The 21,878-nt window shown below is 31.5% G+C and overlaps 2 protein-coding genes and 1 pseudogene across 2 annotated transcripts; 1 reads left to right on the forward strand and 2 right to left on the reverse strand.

Annotated features, from left to right (window-relative positions):
* The first annotated feature begins 6 nt into the window (after nucleotides 1-6).
* LOC112711438 (nuclear pore complex protein NUP1) lies at nucleotides 7-7,769 on the forward strand. The gene is made up of 9 exons (XM_025764096.3): nucleotides 7-275; nucleotides 1,415-1,464; nucleotides 2,011-2,135; nucleotides 2,597-2,801; nucleotides 2,921-3,223; nucleotides 3,302-3,388; nucleotides 3,477-4,145; nucleotides 4,281-4,795; nucleotides 5,440-7,769. The coding sequence occupies exons 4-9, from the start codon at nucleotides 2,625-2,627 to the stop codon at nucleotides 7,274-7,276; spliced, it is 3,588 nt and encodes a 1,195-aa protein (XP_025619881.2). The 5' UTR covers nucleotides 7-275; nucleotides 1,415-1,464; nucleotides 2,011-2,135; nucleotides 2,597-2,624; the 3' UTR covers nucleotides 7,277-7,769.
* A 271-nt stretch (nucleotides 7,770-8,040) lies between these two features.
* On the reverse strand, nucleotides 8,041-10,531 carry LOC112711439 (uncharacterized). The gene is made up of 4 exons (XM_025764097.3): nucleotides 10,311-10,531; nucleotides 9,477-9,750; nucleotides 8,722-8,969; nucleotides 8,041-8,484 (listed from the first exon to the last, which is right to left on the reverse strand). Exons 2-4 carry the CDS (start codon nucleotides 9,619-9,621, stop codon nucleotides 8,128-8,130), a joined length of 750 nt encoding a protein of 249 aa, XP_025619882.1. The 5' UTR covers nucleotides 9,622-9,750; nucleotides 10,311-10,531; the 3' UTR covers nucleotides 8,041-8,127.
* An 8,202-nt stretch (nucleotides 10,532-18,733) lies between these two features.
* On the reverse strand, nucleotides 18,734-21,794 carry LOC112709411 (uncharacterized; annotated as a pseudogene).
* Nucleotides 21,795-21,878: the final 84 nt, after the last annotated feature.

Genomic DNA, 21,878 nt, shown 5'->3' on the forward strand with positions numbered 1-21,878 from the left:
GTTGGGAACAGGAGGGAAGTTCCGAAAACGCCCCTTCCGAAGGACCCAAACGACGCCGTATGATCGTCCTGCCAACTCCCTCAGAAACCCTACAGCCGCCGCTCAAAGAAATAATGAAGGATGGTTCTACAAGCTTATCCGCGATCCCGCACAACGCTTCATCTTTCAAAGCGCCAACTCTTTCTTCTCCTCTATCTTCCGCAAACGCCTTCCCCCACCTCCTCCTCCTCCTCCTCCCCCTACCAATCCTCCTTCTCACCCTTCCTCCTCTAAAGGTTTGTTTTTTATTCTTTTTCCTCCTTATCTAAATAACTAATATTTTGTTTATTACTTTTAATTGAAGGGTTTCTCAATTCATTCGTTTCATTGCTTGTTTGTGAATTGGTTGCTCTGTTTTGTAATTTTTTAATTCCTTGCCTAAATTTTGTAAATTTGAGTGGTTATTCGTTTTTGAGTGTTTTTTCTTTTTGCTATGCTTTTTGGGGTTTTGTTATTTGACGAGGGGAACTTTTTATGCGAGCTTTGGTTGCTCGCATTGAATGTTTTAAATTAATAATTGATTGTTGTCGTTTCCGTGGTGGTGTCTTCAGTTCCTTAAAGCGCTTAAAGGCGGAGGGTAGGTTACTGATTGTTTTCATCATGCTCTTTTGAAGTAACCGAGTTATTCATTGTTGGTTTGAGCTTGGTTTGTTGATTTGCCTAGAAGGATAGAGCTTTAGTCTTCATCGTTTATGGAAATATTAAACATAGTTCGTTGAAAGTGAAAGAGAAATGGCAGACAATAGAATATCCCGTTTACTGCGATGAGTTGCCCCTTGCTATCTTGTTCTACTTAAATGTGAGAGAAAGTTTGTGCTTGCAGTCTCCAATCATGACTCTGCTGTCTGTATTGCTGATCATAAGGTCTCAAACCCTTGTCCATAAGATCTCCAGTCAAAGACTATTTCTTAGTGTTTGTCATTTTCTTCTAAAAATAGTGATAAATTGTTGCAAAACCGTGATATGGGTAATATTACAGAAAATTAGTATTCCATTCGAGTCTTTGTCCTGAAGTGTTTTTTCTACAACAAGTTTTCCCCAAATAAGTGTTTTGACCTCAAGTTTTTAACATTTCATTGGTGGAAGCTGGGGGATTCTGATGACTGTTTGAGCTGCATTGCACTTGAACTATTTTTTCGCTCTGGAAGCTAGGAATATAGCTCAATATGGATCTAAATCTGTTAACTTGTTTCAAATTTCCCATCCAATATTGCTCTTGTATGCCCCTGGCAGAACAGTTGCTTTATTTATTGCGAGTTTTCTGTGAATTTACCAAATATTTTGTTGGGTTGCTATCGTCTGAAGTGAAATAAATTAATAAAGTAAATCACTAACTTACAATTTACGGACCTTTTTTTTTTCATTTTCTTTTTAGACACAGAAACAGAACAGGTATTGCGGGATAATCATCAAGAAGCTCCATTTGTAAGTATGCATGCTTCTTATATGTTAATTTTATAATATGATATAACATAATTTGTGTGGTTGTTTTTTCCCGCTCGGGGGCCCGGGGGGGGGGGGTTTGCAATGATTTTGAACTAACATAACATGTATTAGAACATGCTTTTCTTTCTAACTATATACTGTATTTTAGTGGCATCTGAAGTTGATATTTTGTACCAAATTATAATAAATGAATAATAAATTTGTATCAGGTAAGTTATGCCTGGTGTATGGTTAATTTTGTAGTTGGCGCCATTTTTTAAATCCTCTCTCTGTAATATAAAAATAATTTTAAGAATAGTATTACTATGTACTCATTTGGTATTTCTTTATTTCAATAGCTAAATTTCAATCTGGATGTAAGTGGTTCCATGAAATGTTCATTGGTAGCTCGAGGGGTAGCTTGTTGCATAATCATTTTAAATTTACATTGGTTATTGTTCTTGGAGGTGAACTGTTTATTTCGCCCTGTACATCATTTTAATTATCATATTGAATTTAGTTTTCCTATATATTGTGTGGAAACAGGTTGGAAACAATTCATCTGGCAAGCAATATGTAGCACATCATGAAAGTGATGTTCAGATTATTTGTTCTGATGGAGAGAGTTTATCTGAACTTGAGAAACTATTAAGGCAGAAGACTTTCACCAGGTAAGTTTATTATTAGCATGTGAATGAGGAATTATTGTTTTCTTAGTAACTACCAGTTAGCTAGCTTGATTCGTATTTACCTCATGGTTTATGTGTTTGTATAATCAGTGATCTTATTTTAAAAAGCTTTATACATAACTTTTAGTTTTGAAAATCAATTTAATTAACTTCTTTTGAATTCTTCGTGCACTTTTGCATTCTGTTGATTTGCGCTTTTCGTATAATGGTTTTCTTTTACAGTTTTTTTTTTTCCGTTCATAAGATACATCTGATTCTACCTTACATTTATTGGCTGATTTTGATTTTATCTTACATTTATTGTTTCTCTATATATTTTTGTATGTCCTGTGTAAATTGAAGTTAACATTTCAATCGGTCTAATTTCATTCTTCCTGTTGCCTATGTACGGTGTATTTTCTTTATTTGGCTTTTTTGTTTGATAAAATTTTACTGTTCCACAGATCTGAGGTTGACCGGTTGACAGCACTTATGCGGTCAAGAACTGAGGATGCACCTGATGCACCTACCCAAGAGGGTGAGGAGAGGAAAAAGGACATCGCCATGGAGCCAAGGTTGCCTTGCGAACCAAAGGAAGAGTATCCCAAAACACTTCCTCTAGATAATGTTGATAAGCATCTTGCTGTAACCCCATATGCCACTTCAAGTGTATGATTACTTGTCCTCATACTCTTTCCTTTGATGCCATCTAATTGTGATTTTGTTGATAAACTACAGGCTTATCAATTGTGCTCCCTCTCACATAGATTGCTATGTAATGTCACTAGGTTCCTATTGAGGATGTTGCTTCACCTGCAGAGCTTGCAAAGGCATACATGGGGAGTAGGCCTTCCAAGGTTTCTGCAGCTATGTTAGGTGTCCGAAGTACTGCTCGGAGGGATGATTTGACCTTCCCGAAAAGTGAAAATTTCTCTCTTAGTTCATCTGTTACATCAATTGTGCCGAGGAATACTAGACATGCTGCGGTTCATGAAAATGGTTTTGTGACCCCAAGATCTCGTGGCCGGTCTGCAATATATAGTATGGCTCGGACACCTTATTCCCGACCTTATGTAACGTCAACCCTCAAGGTTTACCTTTTTCTCAATGACACTTAAGATTATAATGTCACTTGGAGAAATTGTTATATCTGCTATATTTGTGTTCAGGGTGGTCGGCTTGCTGTTGATGGTGAGCCGTCATCATCTACTCAGTCTGCATTGGATCGAGGCATGCTTTCTGGATCCATACCCGGGGTAAAAGCACTATTGGTTTTATGCCCTTTTCTCTTGTGTTATGCATGTTACTAGAATTCATTTTGTTTTTATTTCCTGACTTTTGCAGGCATTAAAGCGTAGCAGTTTAACATTGGATAATGATATAGGATCTGTTGGTCCTATACGCAGAGTCCGTCAAAAGTCTAATCTTCTATATTCTAAAGGTAGCAGCTCTCTGTCTATTGCTAGGAGTGGAGCTGGCGGTGATTATTCTCAGCAACCATCATCCTCAAGTCAGAATCCTACTCTGATGGATGAGAACGTGAATGACAGTAAGCCTGGTACGAGCTTCCCCGCTTTACCCACAAAATCAAGTGAGATGGCATCAAAAATACTCCAGCAGCTTGATAAGTTGGTCTCCCCTAAAGAAAAATCATCTGAATCAAGGCTATCAACGGTGAATGACATATCACCAATGAAATTGTCCCCTTCTATGTTAAGAGGACAGGCGCTTCGTAGCATGGAAACTGTAGATTCATCAAAATTGCTGGAAAATATGCAAGATAATAAATTAGATGGAAAAGTTGGAAATCTGTTTCCTGGTGGCCAGAAGTTAACCTTGCAGAAAGACCTAGTTGAAAATCGTCCGTTGAAGCTTAATGCTCCTTCTGATGTAGATGCCACAAACCCAAAGAACCAATTCATGTCTAGTGCAAAGTCTGTTGATTCTAGCATGATAAATTCCGTTTCTTTCCATCCACAGAAGAAGAGTGCATTCCATATGAGTGCGCAAGAGGTAAGAGAATCAGTATTACTTCCTATTTGGCTGTTTATATGGTACAGACTATGATATGAAGTGTTTTTATTATTTAGAGGTATAGGTTGAACTTGGATCATTGATTATTCAATATTCTTGTCATTCTTCACCCAGGATTTCTTGGACCTGGATGATGATGCATATCCTAATGGGGCTGTGTCATCTTTTCCTGCTGCTGAGAAAGAAACAAGTGGCTCAATCGCTACGGCAGAGAAAACTACCTCTCTGACAGGATCTAAAAATTTGGCAGTTGATGGTGAAGGTTATGTTGGGGCTGCTGCGACTAGGGTTGGTGAGAAGGTTGATATATCAACATCTATAACACCATCTATCCCTGGGGCAAATAATCCAGTTACAGTTGGAATTACAGAAGCTACAAAAATAAGTTTTGGTTCTGAGAAACCTGCTTCCCCAAATGGGTCTGTTGCTAATCCTGCCATGTTTAATTTTGCTAGTAATGTGGTTTCGTCCACTGCTACTGGTGCTCCAGCAGACAATCTAACCAAATCAGCTCCCATATTTGGTTTGGAAAAGGTTCCGCAAGTGCCATTTAGTTCATCATCGCCTGGCGAAGGATTCAGTCCTGTGAAGTTTGGTGCATCTGACTCAATGGCAGGAAACTTTGTCAGGTTAGTATATGTAATTGGTTACATCCTTTTAGAGAGCCTCTACTGCAATTCTTCAATTTGTTTATATGTCTATGTCATTTTGTGTGGGGGTTTGTGAGAAATTATAGGATGTTTTTAGGGCACATGTCGAATGCTGCACATCTTATTCACTGAATGTCATTTCATCCTTAGTAGGTTGGAGAACCCCCTGCTAATAGAATTATTAGTTAATCATAATTTTCACTCTTAAAAGAATATAGAAAACTAGTGTTTTATGCATCCAACACATCCTACTAGATGCTGTATGTCTGACTGTACTCCATTTCTAGGTTTTACTATATTGTTTCTGTTGGATGAATTAGATAAAAACTATCATAGCAAATTTATGGCTATGATTTGGTGAGGTAATATGTCTTAGGCACTTAATATGTTTCTGTTACATTTTGTTGGGGGAGAAAAAACCCAGCCTCTGAATGAGTGATCGCATTGGGTCTTGGGAGTATATCTTTCCTTCATTTTATTGTCCTTTTTTAAATTTTGGTCTATGGTACTGTCTGATTTCTGTAATATGTCATAGCGAATGTAGATTGAACTGTTCTTTGGTATCACATCTTGTATTTTGAATGTGTTAAAATGACTCTGTGTAATCTTCCTCTTGATTGCAGTTCAACGACAGTTGCTGGTACAACTGATTCTAGGCCCAAAGTTCGTGAGTCTGAAAAAGGTGGTACTGAGACCAACAAGGATATGGGATTTTCTGTAAGGTCATCTGGACCTGCTGTTTCTCCTGTCACATCAACATCACCCACAAGTATATTTACTTTTGGCCAGAGTTCAACATCAAGTCAAAATAATGGGTCTATTGCTTTAAGCCCACCAATGTCTTCACCCTTTTCTTCTCTTGGATCAAATAATTTTGCCAGTCAAAATATATTCAGTAGCTCATCCCTTGCAGCAAGCAGCACCAGCACTAGCAATGCTTTTGCATCTGCTGGCTCCATAATGACAACCAGTGCTGCTGCCATGACTGCATCAAACAATTGCAGTTCTTCCACCCCGTTGGTGTCATCTTCGACTTCAAGTTCAACTGCTTCCATTTTCAAATTTGGATCCACTCCTTCCCTTTCAACAGGTTTTCCTGTATCGTCTTCTGGCACAGAACCTCTGGAAACTAAGAGTATTAAGGATGGAGGAGTTGGTAATCTTAGCAGTTCTGCCTTTTCTAGCTCATCTGCTGCTGTTGGAAGCACTGGTAGTGGCATTTTTGGGGTCAGCTCTTCGTCAAATAGTCAGTCTCAGGGTTCTGTTCTAGGTGCTACTGTTAGCAGTGGTTCGATTCTTGGTGCTCAGGTGTCTCCTGATAATAGTCAGTTTGCGGCTTCTACACAGAGCCAACCTCTTTCATTTGGTTCATCTGCATCAACTCCGTCCTTTGGGTTGGCTGGGAGTACAACCTCTTCAGGGAGTTCTTTGTTTACTTCATCGAGTGCTGGCACCACAAGTACTGGTTTTACTTCTGGGAGTTTGTTTGGTTCATCTGGATCGTCTCCATCCTTTGGGTTAACTGGGAGTGCAGGCTCTTCAGGTAGTTCTTTGTTCACCTCATCCGCTACTGCCACAGGTACAGCTTTTCCTTCTGTGGGTTCATTTGGTTCATCTGCAGCAATCCCATCCTTTGGGTTGACTGAGAGTACAGCCTCCTCGGGAAGTTCTTTTTTTACTTCCTCCAGTGCAGCCACAAATTCATCCTTTTCTTCCGGGGGTTCATTGTTTTCTTCCTCAAGTCCTGCCACAAATATTTTCAATTCTGGTTCGACTTTTGGACTTGGTGCCTCGGCTTCATCCTCAGCAGCCAACTCTAATAGCTCCAATGGTGGTACAAGCACTGGTTTGTTTGGTTCTTCTACATGGCAGCCCAACAACTCGCCATTTGGTTCCACATTTAGTTCATCATCTTCGACCGGCTTCTCCTTTGGAGCATCTGCCATTTCTACTGCTTCTAGCAGTTCACCCTTTGGAGCATCCACTGGTTCTGTTATGTCTACCAGTTCACCTTCGATGTTTTTATCAACCAACAATGCATCAACTCCTCAATTCTCATTCACTTCAGCTGCAGCCTCTACCTCCAGTCAGAATGCCTTTGGAACTCCTAACCCCGTCTTCTCATTTGGTTCCACTCCTGTTAATAATAATGATCAGATGAGTATGGAGGACAGTATGGCTGAGGATACAGTTCAAGCAACTCCACCAGGGCCGGCAGCTCCTATATTCGGTCAGCAACCTCCACCAGCTCAGTCAAATTTTGTATTTGGAGCATCAACTCCATCAGGAGCCAGTCCTTTCCAGTTTGGTCAGAATACTGCTCCACAGAGCCCTTCTCCATTTCAGGCCTCTGGCAGTCAAGAGTTCAATGCAGGTGGGAGTTTCTCATTGGGCACGGGTGGCGGTGACAAGGCTGGTCGACGGATGGTGAGAGTTAAGAACAAGATGCGGAAGAAGTAAGACTACTTTGTTTATGAAGATGGTAACTTCTGCACTGCTGTGGTGCTGCAGACCTGCACCATACAACAAATAAACATGCTCCAAAGAGTGATTGCGGGATATTGCTGTTGGCTTTGCAATATGAAAGTGCTATTGAAAGCTAATCAAGATTTGCAGGCTTTTCAGAGTCTTCTTTCTCCCTTCCTTACTTCCTTATTCTTATAGAATGAAAGGCTAAGTTTTCCCAATTTTGTAACAGTATGATATGGTGAAACAATGTGCTGAACTGTAATGGTTTTAGGTCAGAGTTGATGTCTTGGTCAGTTATCATGTTCACAAAGATCCTTGTATTGTTCTTATTTGTAACATAATCAGAGTTAGGTATGGATTTATGTCTTTGCTGGTTGTAACTTTGCAGTTCCAAGTGAGCAACCTGTGAAATGATTATAACCGCTAGGCGTTCTGGTCTTTGTTTTGCCATTTATTTTGCGAGAATGCACGGTTCTCTTCTTGATTTTGGGTCCACAATTGAGTTTCGTTATCATTTTTTCCTATTAAGCTAAATTAAATCCTCATGAAAAAGGGATTTAGCAAATATTTGAATGCTAAATTCGTTTAACTTTGTTATATGTAGGTCATGGCAAAATAGATCTAGTAATATTTAACTTGTTATATGTAGGTCATGAATTAGTTTCTATCATTGATTATATATTCTTTGTAGGGTTGTTCCGATTTTTTATTTAATGACAACGTAATATATAGTAAATTATGATTTGAGAAGCACATTTGTGAACTATTCTGGACATGATTTATTATTTTGATTATTACCAAATGAAAATTTTCTTGTAGCCAACACAATTTGTTTTTCCTTCCTAGTGATATGGTGTGCTGTTATTGTAAACACGACCCGGGGGTAAGGGAACCCTTGCCTCGCTTCCTTGACTTCTCCCACTTGATAATGACATGGTTCGTTCTCTATCATGTTTATTATACTTGATAGCACCATGGAACATACTATTTGCTTCTGCAGTGAATGTTGAAGGACTTGTAAAGCCATGGTCATCTGGCACCGGCACCTTCATATGGGGTGAGTAGTTTCTTTTACTTTCTTGATACTGATTTAATCGCGCCTGAAGTTCCTTACGAAGAAACTCTTCTCGTCGAGTTGCTTGTAGATTTCTTAGTGCAGACAACTTCTCATGGTACTCTTTGTTTATCTCAAGTATTCTCTGCCACAACATGCATCAAATTTAAGATAGGCAAAGAATCTTATCAACAAGCATAAGCATATAACGTTTATTTGTTTTCATGATATCTTTGTTTTTATTGGGGAGATTGTTTTAAAATAGAAAATTATCAAAGTTAATACTCTAACCCCAAAGAAAGATTAATATTATGGACTACTCTAATAAACACTCTTCCTTTCTTTGTTTTCTCTAATATAACACTATCTATTAAATACCAACCTCGGTATGCCTCGCAAATTCTGCGTCCTCTGCATCACTCCGTTCTCTGGCTAGTTTTGTGATTTCATCTATAAATCTTTGTTCAAGGCCCTCATAAGTTGGTGGTGGCGGGGTGCCCTCTTCGTATCCAATTTCCATGTCTTGTTCATGACTTTGGTCGAGTTGTTGTGCGGCTTGATTCAGTTGGCTAAACTTGGCATCAACTGTCTCATCCTGTATGTAGGACCTTACCTCAATGTCCCCTTGAACTGCATCATATAATTTGCAATGTATAACACAATTCTGCTACTATACATTAAAACATAAATAGTAGCTAAGTTAGATCAATTCTGGTGCAATATTTGTAAGCAAATTCTTTCAATCCAATAGAAAAGTTAAACAGTCCTATAAATAACTACTGATTTTTATTTTTTGAATCTCGAGTACACTCGATTGCAAGTACACAGTAACACAGCCATCTCCATACCCAAACCTAGTAGGTTAGACCAATGAATCTGCACACAGCTCATGACATCATAGAGTAAGGTGTTACTATCCAAAGAAACTTCCTATTTTGCTGCACACAGTGCATTCCTTCAAATTTTTTACATCCAAAATCGATCCTACATCAGCTACCCCTTAGCAGATATTTTAAGATTCAACTAGTTCAGTTAAATACATAACGGTACAGATAAAAATTACATAGCTCACAAGGATGTACTTAAACAGCATTAGTTGATAATACATGCTCTCAATCATTCAGATACCATACTTACCTTCGCCATATGGAGGAACTGGCAAGCCATATACGCTTGATCTATATTTATTGCTCGGCAAATAAACCTCTACACTTGAAGTTTTATTCTCAGTAGAAAACAACTTTGGCTGTCCTGTAAGATAGTTTCTTACAGAGTTCTGCATTCCGAGTTTTGAATTCGAAGGAAGTTTACAGAATGGACTGAGAATCAACAGAACTTGCTTGTAGTTTTATTCCTAGTTTTATTCCTTCTTCGCCACTAAGCTTGATTGCTTGAACCCAGAAACCTAAATCTGAAATAACAACAATCAAATGTGAGAAATATCAAAACAAGAATGAAGTTTCAAAGCCATCAATGAGAGATGGCCCCAGGAATGAATTGTTCCGGAATCTCTCTACAAATCCCTATGATCCACAAGATTTACATTCACCAGAACAGTTCTGAATTAGAATAATTCTCTTTGATGCATACATCTTATCCTAACATTATCTACTCATTTAATGCAACATATTATCTCAATAAAAAAATGAACTTTATCCTATCACAGTTTCAGGTTTCATTTCCTAATTCTCAAACTAGGAAATACAATTTCCCTATCACAGTAAAAAATTGAACTTTTATCATAAAATGTGGGTGCCCTAAAAAATTAACACGAGGCTAAAATGTTTCTTGTTTTTCTTTCTCATCTTCAAGTATTTAACTAACCAAATTAAGCTTAAGGAATAATTGCTCAATTAACATGGATCAAATTCAAATAGCAGAGTCCCAAAAGCAGTTTTTGATCACACAAATTAAACCAATTAAAATAAGGAAAGAAAAAAAAATTAAAAAAATAAAGTGAGAAAAGCATGCCTGAGTGGGTCGTAGCGTTTCTCTTAATCTTCGAATTTTCAATGTTTGTGCGAAGAAAAAACGTGAGGAGTGTGAATTATGAAACGAAACTAGACAGAGAAAAATATAGAGCTACAAGGACCAGGGTTTTATCATTTATCGCTGGTTTATATTGTATGAATATTATTGGTTTGAATATTCTTGTGCAGTGTGTTTTCAAAAAAAGAAAAAGAAAAAACCTCATTACAAATATCCAATTTATGTTATTAATACTATATTAAAATTAATCTCATAGAATAAAATAAATAAATAATAGTTGTATTAGCGAATTAGTTCACTTTTATTTATTAAATATATATTAATAAATAATAATAAATACAAAATTAGTTAAAAGATATTTTATTAAGAATAAATAATATTGGATTAAGAATTAGAAATTCCAATTTTTTATGATATATACTTAATATACTTAAATTGGGTTTTTCCCCAACTAATAAGGGTGACGTGTCGATCTCTCATGAGTCCGTTTTTCCTCCAAAACGAATAAAATTTTTCATCTATTCTAAATTATTTTATAAAAAATACCTTTATTATAATTATATTATTATATTATAATTAATATTTAATGAATAATATATAATTATACTAATTTAAGAACATATCTTCATTATAATTATATCAAATCAATATTTAATGCACTATTAAACTGCCTATCAATTATAATACGTAATTACTGTACATAATAAAAAATTGCCTTAATAATAAGTAATTTACATATTTATTTTTGTTTTACTAAGGTCTATAAATAGTATTTTTCTGTGGTATATGAATCTAAATTTGAGAGTCAACTCATAATTTTATATTTAGTATTTTTTTTACTACTTCATAAAATAAGAATGTATTCTTCGTTTTTGTTGATCCTTTTAAGGTACAATTTATAATTTTTTATAATATTTTTCATATACTCATTCTATTATATTATTTTTTTAATAATTTATTAATTGTTGTTACTCTAAGTTATTCTTATCGTCTAATGTTCCAGTTCGATTGTCTTTTACCACAATCGTTTACAATGTATCACATCCATGAAATACTTCATCGAGTTGTCTTCACTGATTCAGGTTCCAACTATATGGATGTAAACGTTCAAAGAAGGGGCAATAATCTCTACTTTACCGAAAGATGGTTGGATCTACTCACCTATTATGACCAACCTAATGGAATGTGGTTAAAGTTAGCTTTCTTGGGAGGAGCTCGATTTTTGATCGAGGAATTGCATCCACGGAATTTTATAGGGCAAGTTCAAGTTTCATCCCTTCCATACTTTTTACGTCTGCCCGAAAATCTTCAGAATGGAGCACATAATGAGATTGAATTCTCTCAGTTTAAGTTTAGTTTTGCTAAATTCGTGACTTACTCGGATATGCAATTTCAACGATTGTTAATATATTTAAATTTTCTTATTTTAAGTTATTCATTATTAGAATCATTTTATAACATATTGTGATTTTTTTCAGAAATTACCGATTTTCTTTTGCATGCATGCAATGCCATTGAGAGAAATAAGGGTTAGTTTGGTTTCTCGGTGTGGCAATTATATACCTTGCCGCATTAATGGATAGCAGATGATGAAGCTTATTTAATAAGAGAATGGTTTGAATTTGCACGAATTCTAAATGTTGATATTTACGATGTTATTTCAGTTGGTTACCGTTACGAGAATGACTCTATATTATACCTGACTACGAACTAGAATAGATTCAATATTGTTTAAGTAATTTGGTTTTAATATTAGTATTTGATTAAATTATAATTAGAAAATTTTAAATTATTACCTCAATTTATATATTATGAGTATTTTTCGTGGATGTACTATTTTTAAATAATTTAATAATTAATAAAATAAAGTGGTGCCAGATATATTATTTAAGTTTATTTTTATCTTTTATTTCTTTATTTGTATTTTCATTATATTTGACAAAAAATCTCTGCCTAAACATGTAGTTTTTGTTGACCTAAACACAATTTAGTTGCCAATAAAAACCGATTTTATCTATAAAAAATAATGAAACATGTATCTTTGATATTATATTAATATAGTAAGTAGACATTATGATATAATAATATCTTTAATTGTATTATAATTAGCTCATAAATAATGTATGATTATATTATTTTAGGAAACTTTTTTCATTATAATTATATCAAATCAATATTTAATTATGATAAAATATGTTAATTATAATTATATCATAAAATTTTAATAATTACGATAGTTATGTTATATATTTTAATTATTTATGTAAGTAAATAAACTAGAAAACAATCAAATCAAATCATGATGGTAAATAAATAATATAAAATAATATTATATATTTAATTACATTATAATTAGCTCATAAATAATGTATGATTATATTATTTTAAAAAAATATTTTTATTATAATTATATCAAATTAATATTTAATATATTATTTAAATCTATTTTTTATATAACAATAATATTATATATATTTTATATATCACTTTTTTAAACTCATTCTTACAAATATTGGCATATAATTAATATAGATAATATATATACTTAATAAATATTTTTATGAAATTAATTATAACGATTAATATAAGATAATCCCATAAGTATAACCTAATTATAGCAAGAATTTTCATAAAAATAATTGACTACTAATTTGAATATAATTGATATAGTTAAATTAATACAACCGATAAGATTGAGAATATGTAGCAATTATAGCAATTATTATATCAATTATAATAATAATTCACGTGACTTCATATACAGTAATTTTTGAATTATAATTATCACATAATTATACTTGAATATTATTTAATTTTAGATGTTTTATAGGTAATATTCATTAACACATGAATTATTATCATTACTCAATAATAATAATAATAATAATAATAATAATAATTTTAAATTTATATAATTAATATAATTGATATAGTTCTAATTTTCATTTGTATGTAATAATTTTATTAGTATATATTCACATTTTTAATCAATATATAATAATAATAATATTATTATATGAACATAAAATTAATTAGTTAACAAATTGAATTTAGTTTATGGATTTTTATTTTCTACTCAAATTTTTAATCAATAGTGATTTTATTTTTTATATTTACAATAAATTTTAACTATAAAAAAAATTAGTTTTGATTGTTTCTTATTTTATTTATTTACAGTCATAATTAAATTTTATATAATTATAGTAATATAAAACTGCTTCATATATAGCAATAATATTATAAAAAATATTATTGCACGATTGTAGAATAAAAAATAATCATATATATAAAACAAAATAATTATAACAAAAAAAATTAGTACATGTGATTTAAATATTTTTAATAGCTAGTAACTTAGAATTTAACAAAATATAATTTATATATTTTTTATTTATATATATATATATAGAATTATTTAACAAAATTAATATATATGTATATATAAATAAATAATTATTATAATTTCTAAAAATTATACATGAATTTTTTTTCAAATAAATTTATTTTAATTATATTACAATTAGCTCATGAATAATGTATGATTATATTAATTTAAGAAAATATCTTCATTATAATTATATTAAATTAATATTTAATGCATTATTAAACTACTTATAAATCATCAATATTTTTAATCATTCTAATTATATCAATTGATATAGTACTAATTCTCATTCAAGTGCAATAATTTTATTAGGAGATAATTGATGCACACATTAATAGTGACTCATTTAATTTGATATCAATTAATTAGTGGATAATAATAATAATAATAATAATAATAATAATAATAATAATAATAATAATAATAATAATAATAATAATAATAATAAAGTCTACATGGTACATGCATTATATTTTAAAAAGGTAAAATATATTTTAAAAAATTAGAGTATTAATAATTAATTATGATTAATATCAATATCAATAATTAATTTTTTGTACTACTAAAGGCTACATATAGTGTTTTTCTTTTTTGTAGAATAAAAAAGGTTGTGATTCATAACATTTTTGTAAAGTTATATCGTATGGACACAAAATTAATTAGATAACAAATTAAATTTTAATTAATATGTTTTATTTTCTGCTCATATTTTTTTATTAATTATTTTACTTTTTATATTTACAGTAATATTGAATGTAAAAAAGAAAATAATAATATTGAATGTTATCTATTTTATTTATTTAGATTCATAATTAAATTTAATATATTTATAACAAGTAGCTAGGATTAATAATAACATGATAGTATAATTTTAAGTTGTATAACATAATAAAAAAATATAACAATTTATGTATGCTTCCTATATAGCAATAATATTATATATATTTATATATATCCTCTTTTAGCTCTTTTCTAAAAATATTGGCATATAATTAATATCGATAACATATATATTGAGTAAGTATCTCCATTGAAAATATTTGTTAACTATTACCTTGTATAATTAGTGTGTGTATATATATATATATAAGGATTAATAGTGAATTGTTACAATTATTTATCATCTAGAAAATTCGTACCTCAGACATAAAACTTCTTCTGTTTATTATTTTTTATACCTAAAGGATACTAACTACGATTCTATCAACAGTATTACCTATGATAGATTATGTAATGAAAAAGTTTGAAAAATAAAGGCAAGAATTATAAGGTTATGAAAAGTCTCATCCAAATTTGACAAGAACAACACGACTTACATAGAAATTGTTCTTATGGATGATAAGGTAAGTTGATTATTTTTCATGATTCTTTCAAGTGATGCTAGGTCCATTTTATAAATATTTTTTGTTTATATTTTAAGTTTATTTGATAAATAAACCCTTACACGAACTAAATACAGTGCGATTTTATAGATTTATAAGTGCGTGCTAATAGCCTTTATATTTAATTTGTTTTAGAGTGTGATAATAGCCAATATATTTGTGGGTAGATTTAACTATTAATTACATTCAGTATATATATATATATATATATATATATATATATATATATATATATATATATATATATATATATATATATATATATGATTTATTGAAAAAAGTAGATTATTAAAATCGATTAATAACTATTTTAAAGTTAATCTAATTAATACTAAATTTAAAAAAAACAAACAATGCATAACATATTAATTTTTTATTAATCAAATTATTATAATTTAAATTAATTTTAAAAAATAATTTAAAATTATAATTTCAATTTTATCACGTACATAGCACAAATAATTACACTATATTGGCAAATATTACAGTTTTACATTAATATGAACTAAGATTACACATTTTACATTTCAACTTCATAAATTTATTATTCACTATGGCTGTATAAAAATATGTGAATGGTAATAGACCATTATCTGAACCAAACTATAGGAATGAGCAACTTCAATGGGAAATTCTTTCTGATTCTCATTTAAACCCTATTTGTCATAAAAAATAATTTATATAATTATCTGCGTTATAAAAAATAAATAAAGACTAAATGTGCGAGCCTCTTCTTCAATAAAAAAAAAGGCAATTTCGATTTTCATTGTGATTCTATATTTAATTAAGAATTATGCTATATATACAAGTTTTTTTGGCTGACAAGTCTTAGACTATATTTAGTTTAGTGTTAGAAAGAAGAGAAGTACGTTTGAGTGCATTGGACGCTTTCTCTTTATGTTTAGGTATTTTTTTTCTCTAAAACGCCAACGTAAAATTGTAGCTTCTACATTTAAAAAATTACGTTAGGATTGAATTTATTTTATTTTTATCAATTCTACCCTTTATATTCTTATAGTCTCTTTAGTATTTAAATATTTTAAATATATAATTATATTTTTTATTAAATTTTTACTTTTAATTTTGTATAAAAAAATTATTTTTTGTTTGAGTCTGTTAAAATTTGTAAGTATAATTCTTTTATATTAATTTATTATTATAATTTTGTTATAATATAAATTATTAATCCCATTAAAAAAGAACAAAGTAAATAAAAAACTAATTATAATTAAAATTTATAGTTTAAAATAATATTAAATAAAAGAATACCGAGAATATTAAAAAATTATAAGTAATATAATATAATAAAGTATATTTTGATATATTTTTTATATATTACTTTTGTTTTTGATATAAAAATATATTTTACCAATTTTTATATATTATTTTTATTTTAGTAAGTAAATATTAATTTTATTATAAAATTAATTAATAATATCTATTTAAATATCTAAATTAAAATAATAAAATAATATAAAAAATTATTTAAGTTGATGTCTATTTTAGTAATTTTTTATCTAAAAGTAATTTTAAGTAGTGTAATCCAAACAATATTTACTTTACTATAATCCATTTTGATGTAAAGATTACCAAACATAAATTATTTTAACACAAATTTACTTTTCATCAAAATCAAATTTGTAAAATCAATTTTATACAAACTCCCATTTACAAAATGAAATCCAAACACACACTTACAAGTTGAGTCAAGTCTAACAAAAACTACATTCAGCGTGATAATACGCGCATCACTCAACCGTTTCTAAAGCGCGCTCTCACTCACCATTATGGAAGACACTTCTTCTTCGCGTTCCTTCTTCTCCTTCTCCTCTTCATTCTTCTTCTCCTTCTTCTTTGCGTTTCTCCTCATTTTTTCTTCGCGTGTTTCATTTTCATTGTTTTTTTATTACTGTTGTTGCTGCATTTTTTTCTCCTCTTTCTATTAATTTTGTAATATTATGTATTTTTTTTCTTTGTTTGATTTTTTCTCCCAAGAAAAATTATAAGAAAAAGAAATAAGGAGACGAGGAAGAATAATCAGTAGAAGACGAGGAGGAGGAGGAAGAAGAAGAGGAAGAGTTTTAAATTATGCAGCATTTATCATAATAAAATTACACCTAAAAATTCCTAAAATACTCCCAAATATTTTCGTGTTACACCCAAATATCTTCGTATTACATCCAAATTTGCTACAAATACAGAAAATATTTTCTTTAATGCTGCATTTTTTTCTTATTTTTTTCTTATTTCTTTCTTTCTTTTATTTAAATGAATGTAAGTTCATCCTCTTCCAAATAATTTTGCAGCATTATGTGTTTCTTCTTCTTTTTTGTTTGATTTTTTGTTTTTATTCTTGTTAAGAGAGTCAAATAAAAAGAAACTTGAGAAGATAAAATAAAAAGAAAAAGATGAATAAAAAAGAAGAAGAAGAAGATGGTGATGATGATAAATAAAAAAAGAAGAAGCAATAGAAGATGAGGAGGAAGAAAAGGAAGAGTTTTGAATTATGCAGAACTTATCAGAATAAAAATACACCAAAAAATTATTAAAAGACACCCAAATATCTTCTTGTTATACCTAAATATCTTTGTATTATACCAAAATTTGCTGCAGAAAAATGTTTCCTCTAATGTTATATTTTTTCTTCTGAATTGAACCACACATTAGCCACTTGATTGGATTCAAAACAATAATTAATTTCGTTCTGATTCAATTGACAATTTGAACCTGAATTATTTATTATCTTTAACAATGAGATAACTGATGATGGATGAGAAAGAGAAAAAGAAAAGAGGAGAAAAAATTTCAATGAAAAAAGGAGGAAGAGGAGGAGGAGAAAGATGTGGTGTTGATGACAACGATAACGAGAGAAAAAAATTTCGAAGAAGAAGAAGAAGAAGAAAAGGCACGGAGAGAAATGTAAAAACGCATGAATATAAATTACTTGTATGACTTGTATGGGAAAACACTTGTACGTGAAGAATAACTCTTTAATTAATTAAGATAAAGATAAAATAATTTAATTTTAAATTTTTTTATTTAATTAAGATGATGATTGTTTTTAACAAATAAATAGCCTTGTAAATTTTAACTAATGATCAAACAGGTTCTCTTATATATAAAATTGTTTGTAATTTTTGGATGTTTGACATGATTTTTATGTGAGCTTTGTTGATATCAGGTGTTGAAAAATACAAACATTTAAAGAGTTATTCTTCACATTTAGAGAGTATAGTAATCGAAAGAAAGGGAGAATTTCAAATCAAAAGAAAATGTCAAAGAGAAGTTTCAAAAACTCTTTTTAATTTTTTTTAATTCATTTCATAATGTTTGTCATCAAGAGAGAGATTATTGAGTTTGAAGAACTAACAATATATTATAGATAATGACTAAACATTATTATTGGGTTAAAAAATCAATTATATTTGTGATTAGTTTGTTAATTGTGTTAGAAATTAAATTGATAAAATAGGCCCAACAAACTAGTTAAGCCCAACATTGATTCAACTTAAATAAGTGTTCATACCATCGCTCTTTTTTTTTGAACACAAAACAAAAGACTCAAACTACAAAGTAATAAAGTAACCTGAACACAATCCTTATTGTTACTTTCGGCATTACCATAAATAACAAAAAAATTCACATTATTCCACTCTCTATAATTGGTAAAAGATTTGTGAAACAATTGTTGTACATTGACTTTCTTGTTATTAAATATGCGCCTGTTCCTCTCAATCCATACATTTCATCTACCTACAAAAAATCCTATGTGCTACTTGTTGCACTCTACCTTCCTGCCATTGACACCTGTTCAACTCTCAATCCAAAGAATGAGTGGCTGAACTATAGAAAAGAAGGGAAGAAAGAGTATGGCCCAAGAACAATTACAAATCTAAATCAGTGGTCAAGCCCATTCACTTGATTGCTAACTAAAGAGAATGAGTTTCCTTTGTTTCTGAACCATATCACCTCATCATTGAAACCAAACTCTCTATTCTCTCTCATCTCTCTCTCTTCCAACACCCACGTGAAAGCTCGGAAGAAAAAAAAGAAAAAGCTCTTGGCAAAATCAAAGAACAAAAGGGAGTTACCAAATCCAAGCAGAGTTCTCTTGAACACACAAAAGAGCTACTTGCATGCATCTCATGAGTTTACATGCTGATGTTGTATCATCTAATGAAGGGTCTAAAAATTCCACCCCTCTTCCCTCCATCCACAGCTCATATGCCTGAAATGATGAATCAAAACCATTTTGTGGATGATAACACAAGAAACAAATATTAGTCACAGAAAATAAAATATATAATCTAATAACTTACATATTCCAACAGGTTCATATTTTCATGTGGTCCATAGTAACATGAAGTCCTCTTCCCACTTATGATTTGCAACAGAAGAACTCCTACATAACCGCTGCAAAAACAAGTATGAACTCATTAGAGACATGAAGGATTAAGCATGATAAGTCATCATCAGTTCTAATTTTACATACTATGTCCCAACAATCCTGCTTGTGTTTGCTTCAAGGTCATATTTCCTGAAAATTCTTGCCATCCCAAAATCCGATATCTTGGGATTCATATTATGGTCTAATAAAATATTACCGGCTTTGAGATCTCGGTGGATTATGGTGAAATTTGAGTACTCTTGGAGATAAAGAAGGCCTTGAGTAACCCCTTCAATGATGTTGGCGCGCTTGCTCCAGTCTAAAAGAATTGATTTCCTTGGATCTGCATTGAGTTTAATTCTGAATTATTACTCTACAGAATATAGATGCAAAAAACACAGTCTAGAATAAACTCTGATTTCAACTCTGATCGAGTTTTCCAGCAAGACTAAAAGAATAAGGTATACATGTAATAACTTAATAGGGGGGCAAGTAATGTAACAGACCAAAGAGAAAATGATCTAAGCTTTTGTTTGGTAGGTATTCATAGATCAAAATCTTCTCATCCCTTTTTGTGCAGTAACCCAGAAGTCTAACCAAATTCACATGTTGTAATCTTGCCGTAAGCGCGATTTCATTTTTGAACTCTTCTAGGCCTTCTTTTCACAGCTATCTCCTCCCCCTTTCGTAATTTTCCCTAAAAATATTAGCATATAAGTATATGAATAGCTAGTTATCCAAGAGCAGAAGAAATGGGGGTAAAAAAGACAGTTTATTTTCCAGGAAACAGAAGCAGAAGTGCATTATTTGAAGGGAAATGAAAAACCTGAAGTATTCAAATTTTACCTTATAAACCGTGCCAAATCCACCCTCTCCAAGTTATTTGTTGCCATTTTGATTGTGAGATAACTGAATGCAGTCAAGTCAGAACAATTCCCTTCTACATGATCTTGTTCAGCTCCTGATAAACATTTCCTTATTTTGTATAATGCTTTTGTAATGGTGGCTGCGGTTCCTGCAAAATACAAAAGAATGAGAAATTGCAAAATATGTCAATCTTGTGATATGATTAATAGGGTGTTACTTTGCTTCATCCTTACCTCTGTGGCAGTAGCAAAACACTATTCCCAACAGAACTATGACAGTTATCAACAACCTCCTCTTATGATGATCTTCATCTACTTCTTGAGCTGCAGGATATTGTTACAAAATGAAGGGATGAAAATGTTATTGTAGAAACTAGGAAGAACATTGTACACACAGCACCACGAATATACAACCAATTATTTGCTATGCTGAAAAACATGATCATCATCCAATTTTGAGCAATGTTTTTTGATTGTCATCGTTGGCAAGTTGGAACACACTGTAGCCAAGAAGTCCCTTTTCCTTGGCATAAGAAACTTTGGCTCTGATTGAATCCACATCATCAAAATCAACCCAAATGGTGGCTGCAACTGTGAACTCATCCACCACAAAAGTGTTATTAAATCTTGAAACAACACCATTATTCCCGAAGCTTCTAAGAAAACTCTTTATCAACTTATAACCCATGGAACCGTCCCTTGTAATGGCAGGTCCTGATGCTGGTGCCGCGATGCAATTCTCCCCTTGATTCACAAGTGTCCATGCATATCCATGATAAGGCAACCCAATTACAAGCTTGATAGATGAGAATCCCCTTCTTCTCCATTCTTTGATACCAGAATCAGTGTTGTCCCAATTAGTTGGACCATACAAAGCTGATATTGTTCTTTGTAGGAACATAGTAATCATATGCCAGAAAATGCACCCAATCCAAGTTCCTCTGCAGGTCTAAGGTAGTAACCCGCCATCACTAACAATAACTCTGGTTTACTGGAGTTTCTTGCCTCAGAAGTTATGGCAGCTCGCCACTCCTCCAGAAGTTTCCCGAAATCGGCAAGCTCCGAAGCCGGTACTGGGGATGCTCCATTAAGTTCTAAGCCTTGAAAACCATGTAACCTTGCTGTTGTAATAGAAGAATGAATGAAGGATTTTCTATGAGAAGATTGGTTTAGCATTGAGAAAACCAGCCCAGATGGATAGAAGCGTTGAAACGGTTGGGTTTTGGAACTTAACTGTTTGGGTGAAGGCTGAGAACTTGTCAAGTTCAGAATAAAAATTTCTGTTGCCACTACAGTGCATTATTTTTTACATCATATTCCCGTCCTTCCATTATGCATTCATCTTATCTCTGAATTTCCATATTTGCTTTCCTTTTCCTACCCTTTCGATCCTCAAATTGTTTTCTGTTTTTCCTGCTTTCTGCTAATTCATTATCTTTAATTGTAGCCCCCTCTTTCTCATTTCTCCTTCAATATCTGCATTATAGTAGGGCCTGTTTTTGCTGTCCCTATATACTCTGGGCTTTGTCT

The sequence above is a fragment of the Arachis hypogaea genome, chromosome 9 (genome assembly GCF_003086295.3).
Source record: "Arachis hypogaea cultivar Tifrunner chromosome 9, arahy.Tifrunner.gnm2.J5K5, whole genome shotgun sequence".
Taxonomy (NCBI): Eukaryota; Viridiplantae; Streptophyta; class Magnoliopsida; order Fabales; family Fabaceae; genus Arachis; species Arachis hypogaea.

What these genes read in the sequence shown, in the direction of transcription:
- LOC112711438 (XM_025764096.3), top strand. Translation starts at nt 2,625, where the DNA reads ATGCGGTCAAGAACTGAGGATGCACCTGATGCACCTACCCAAGAGGGT. An exon ending in TTTCTGGATCCATACCCGGG is followed by an intron (nt 3,389 to 3,476) that starts GTAAAAGCACTA and finishes TGACTTTTGCAG; the next exon opens with GCATTAAAGCGTAGCAGTTT. An exon ending in ATGGCAGGAAACTTTGTCAG is followed by an intron (nt 4,796 to 5,439) that starts GTTAGTATATGT and finishes TCTTGATTGCAG; the next exon opens with TTCAACGACAGTTGCTGGTA.
- LOC112711439 (XM_025764097.3), bottom strand. Translation starts at nt 9,621, where the DNA reads ATGCAGAACTCTGTAAGAAACTATCTTACAGGACAGCCAAAGTTGTTT. An exon ending in AGTTCCTCCATATGGCGAAG is followed by an intron (nt 8,970 to 9,476) that starts GTAAGTATGGTA and finishes TATATGATGCAG; the next exon opens with TTCAAGGGGACATTGAGGTA. An exon ending in AATTTGCGAGGCATACCGAG is followed by an intron (nt 8,485 to 8,721) that starts GTTGGTATTTAA and finishes ATGTTGTGGCAG; the next exon opens with AGAATACTTGAGATAAACAA.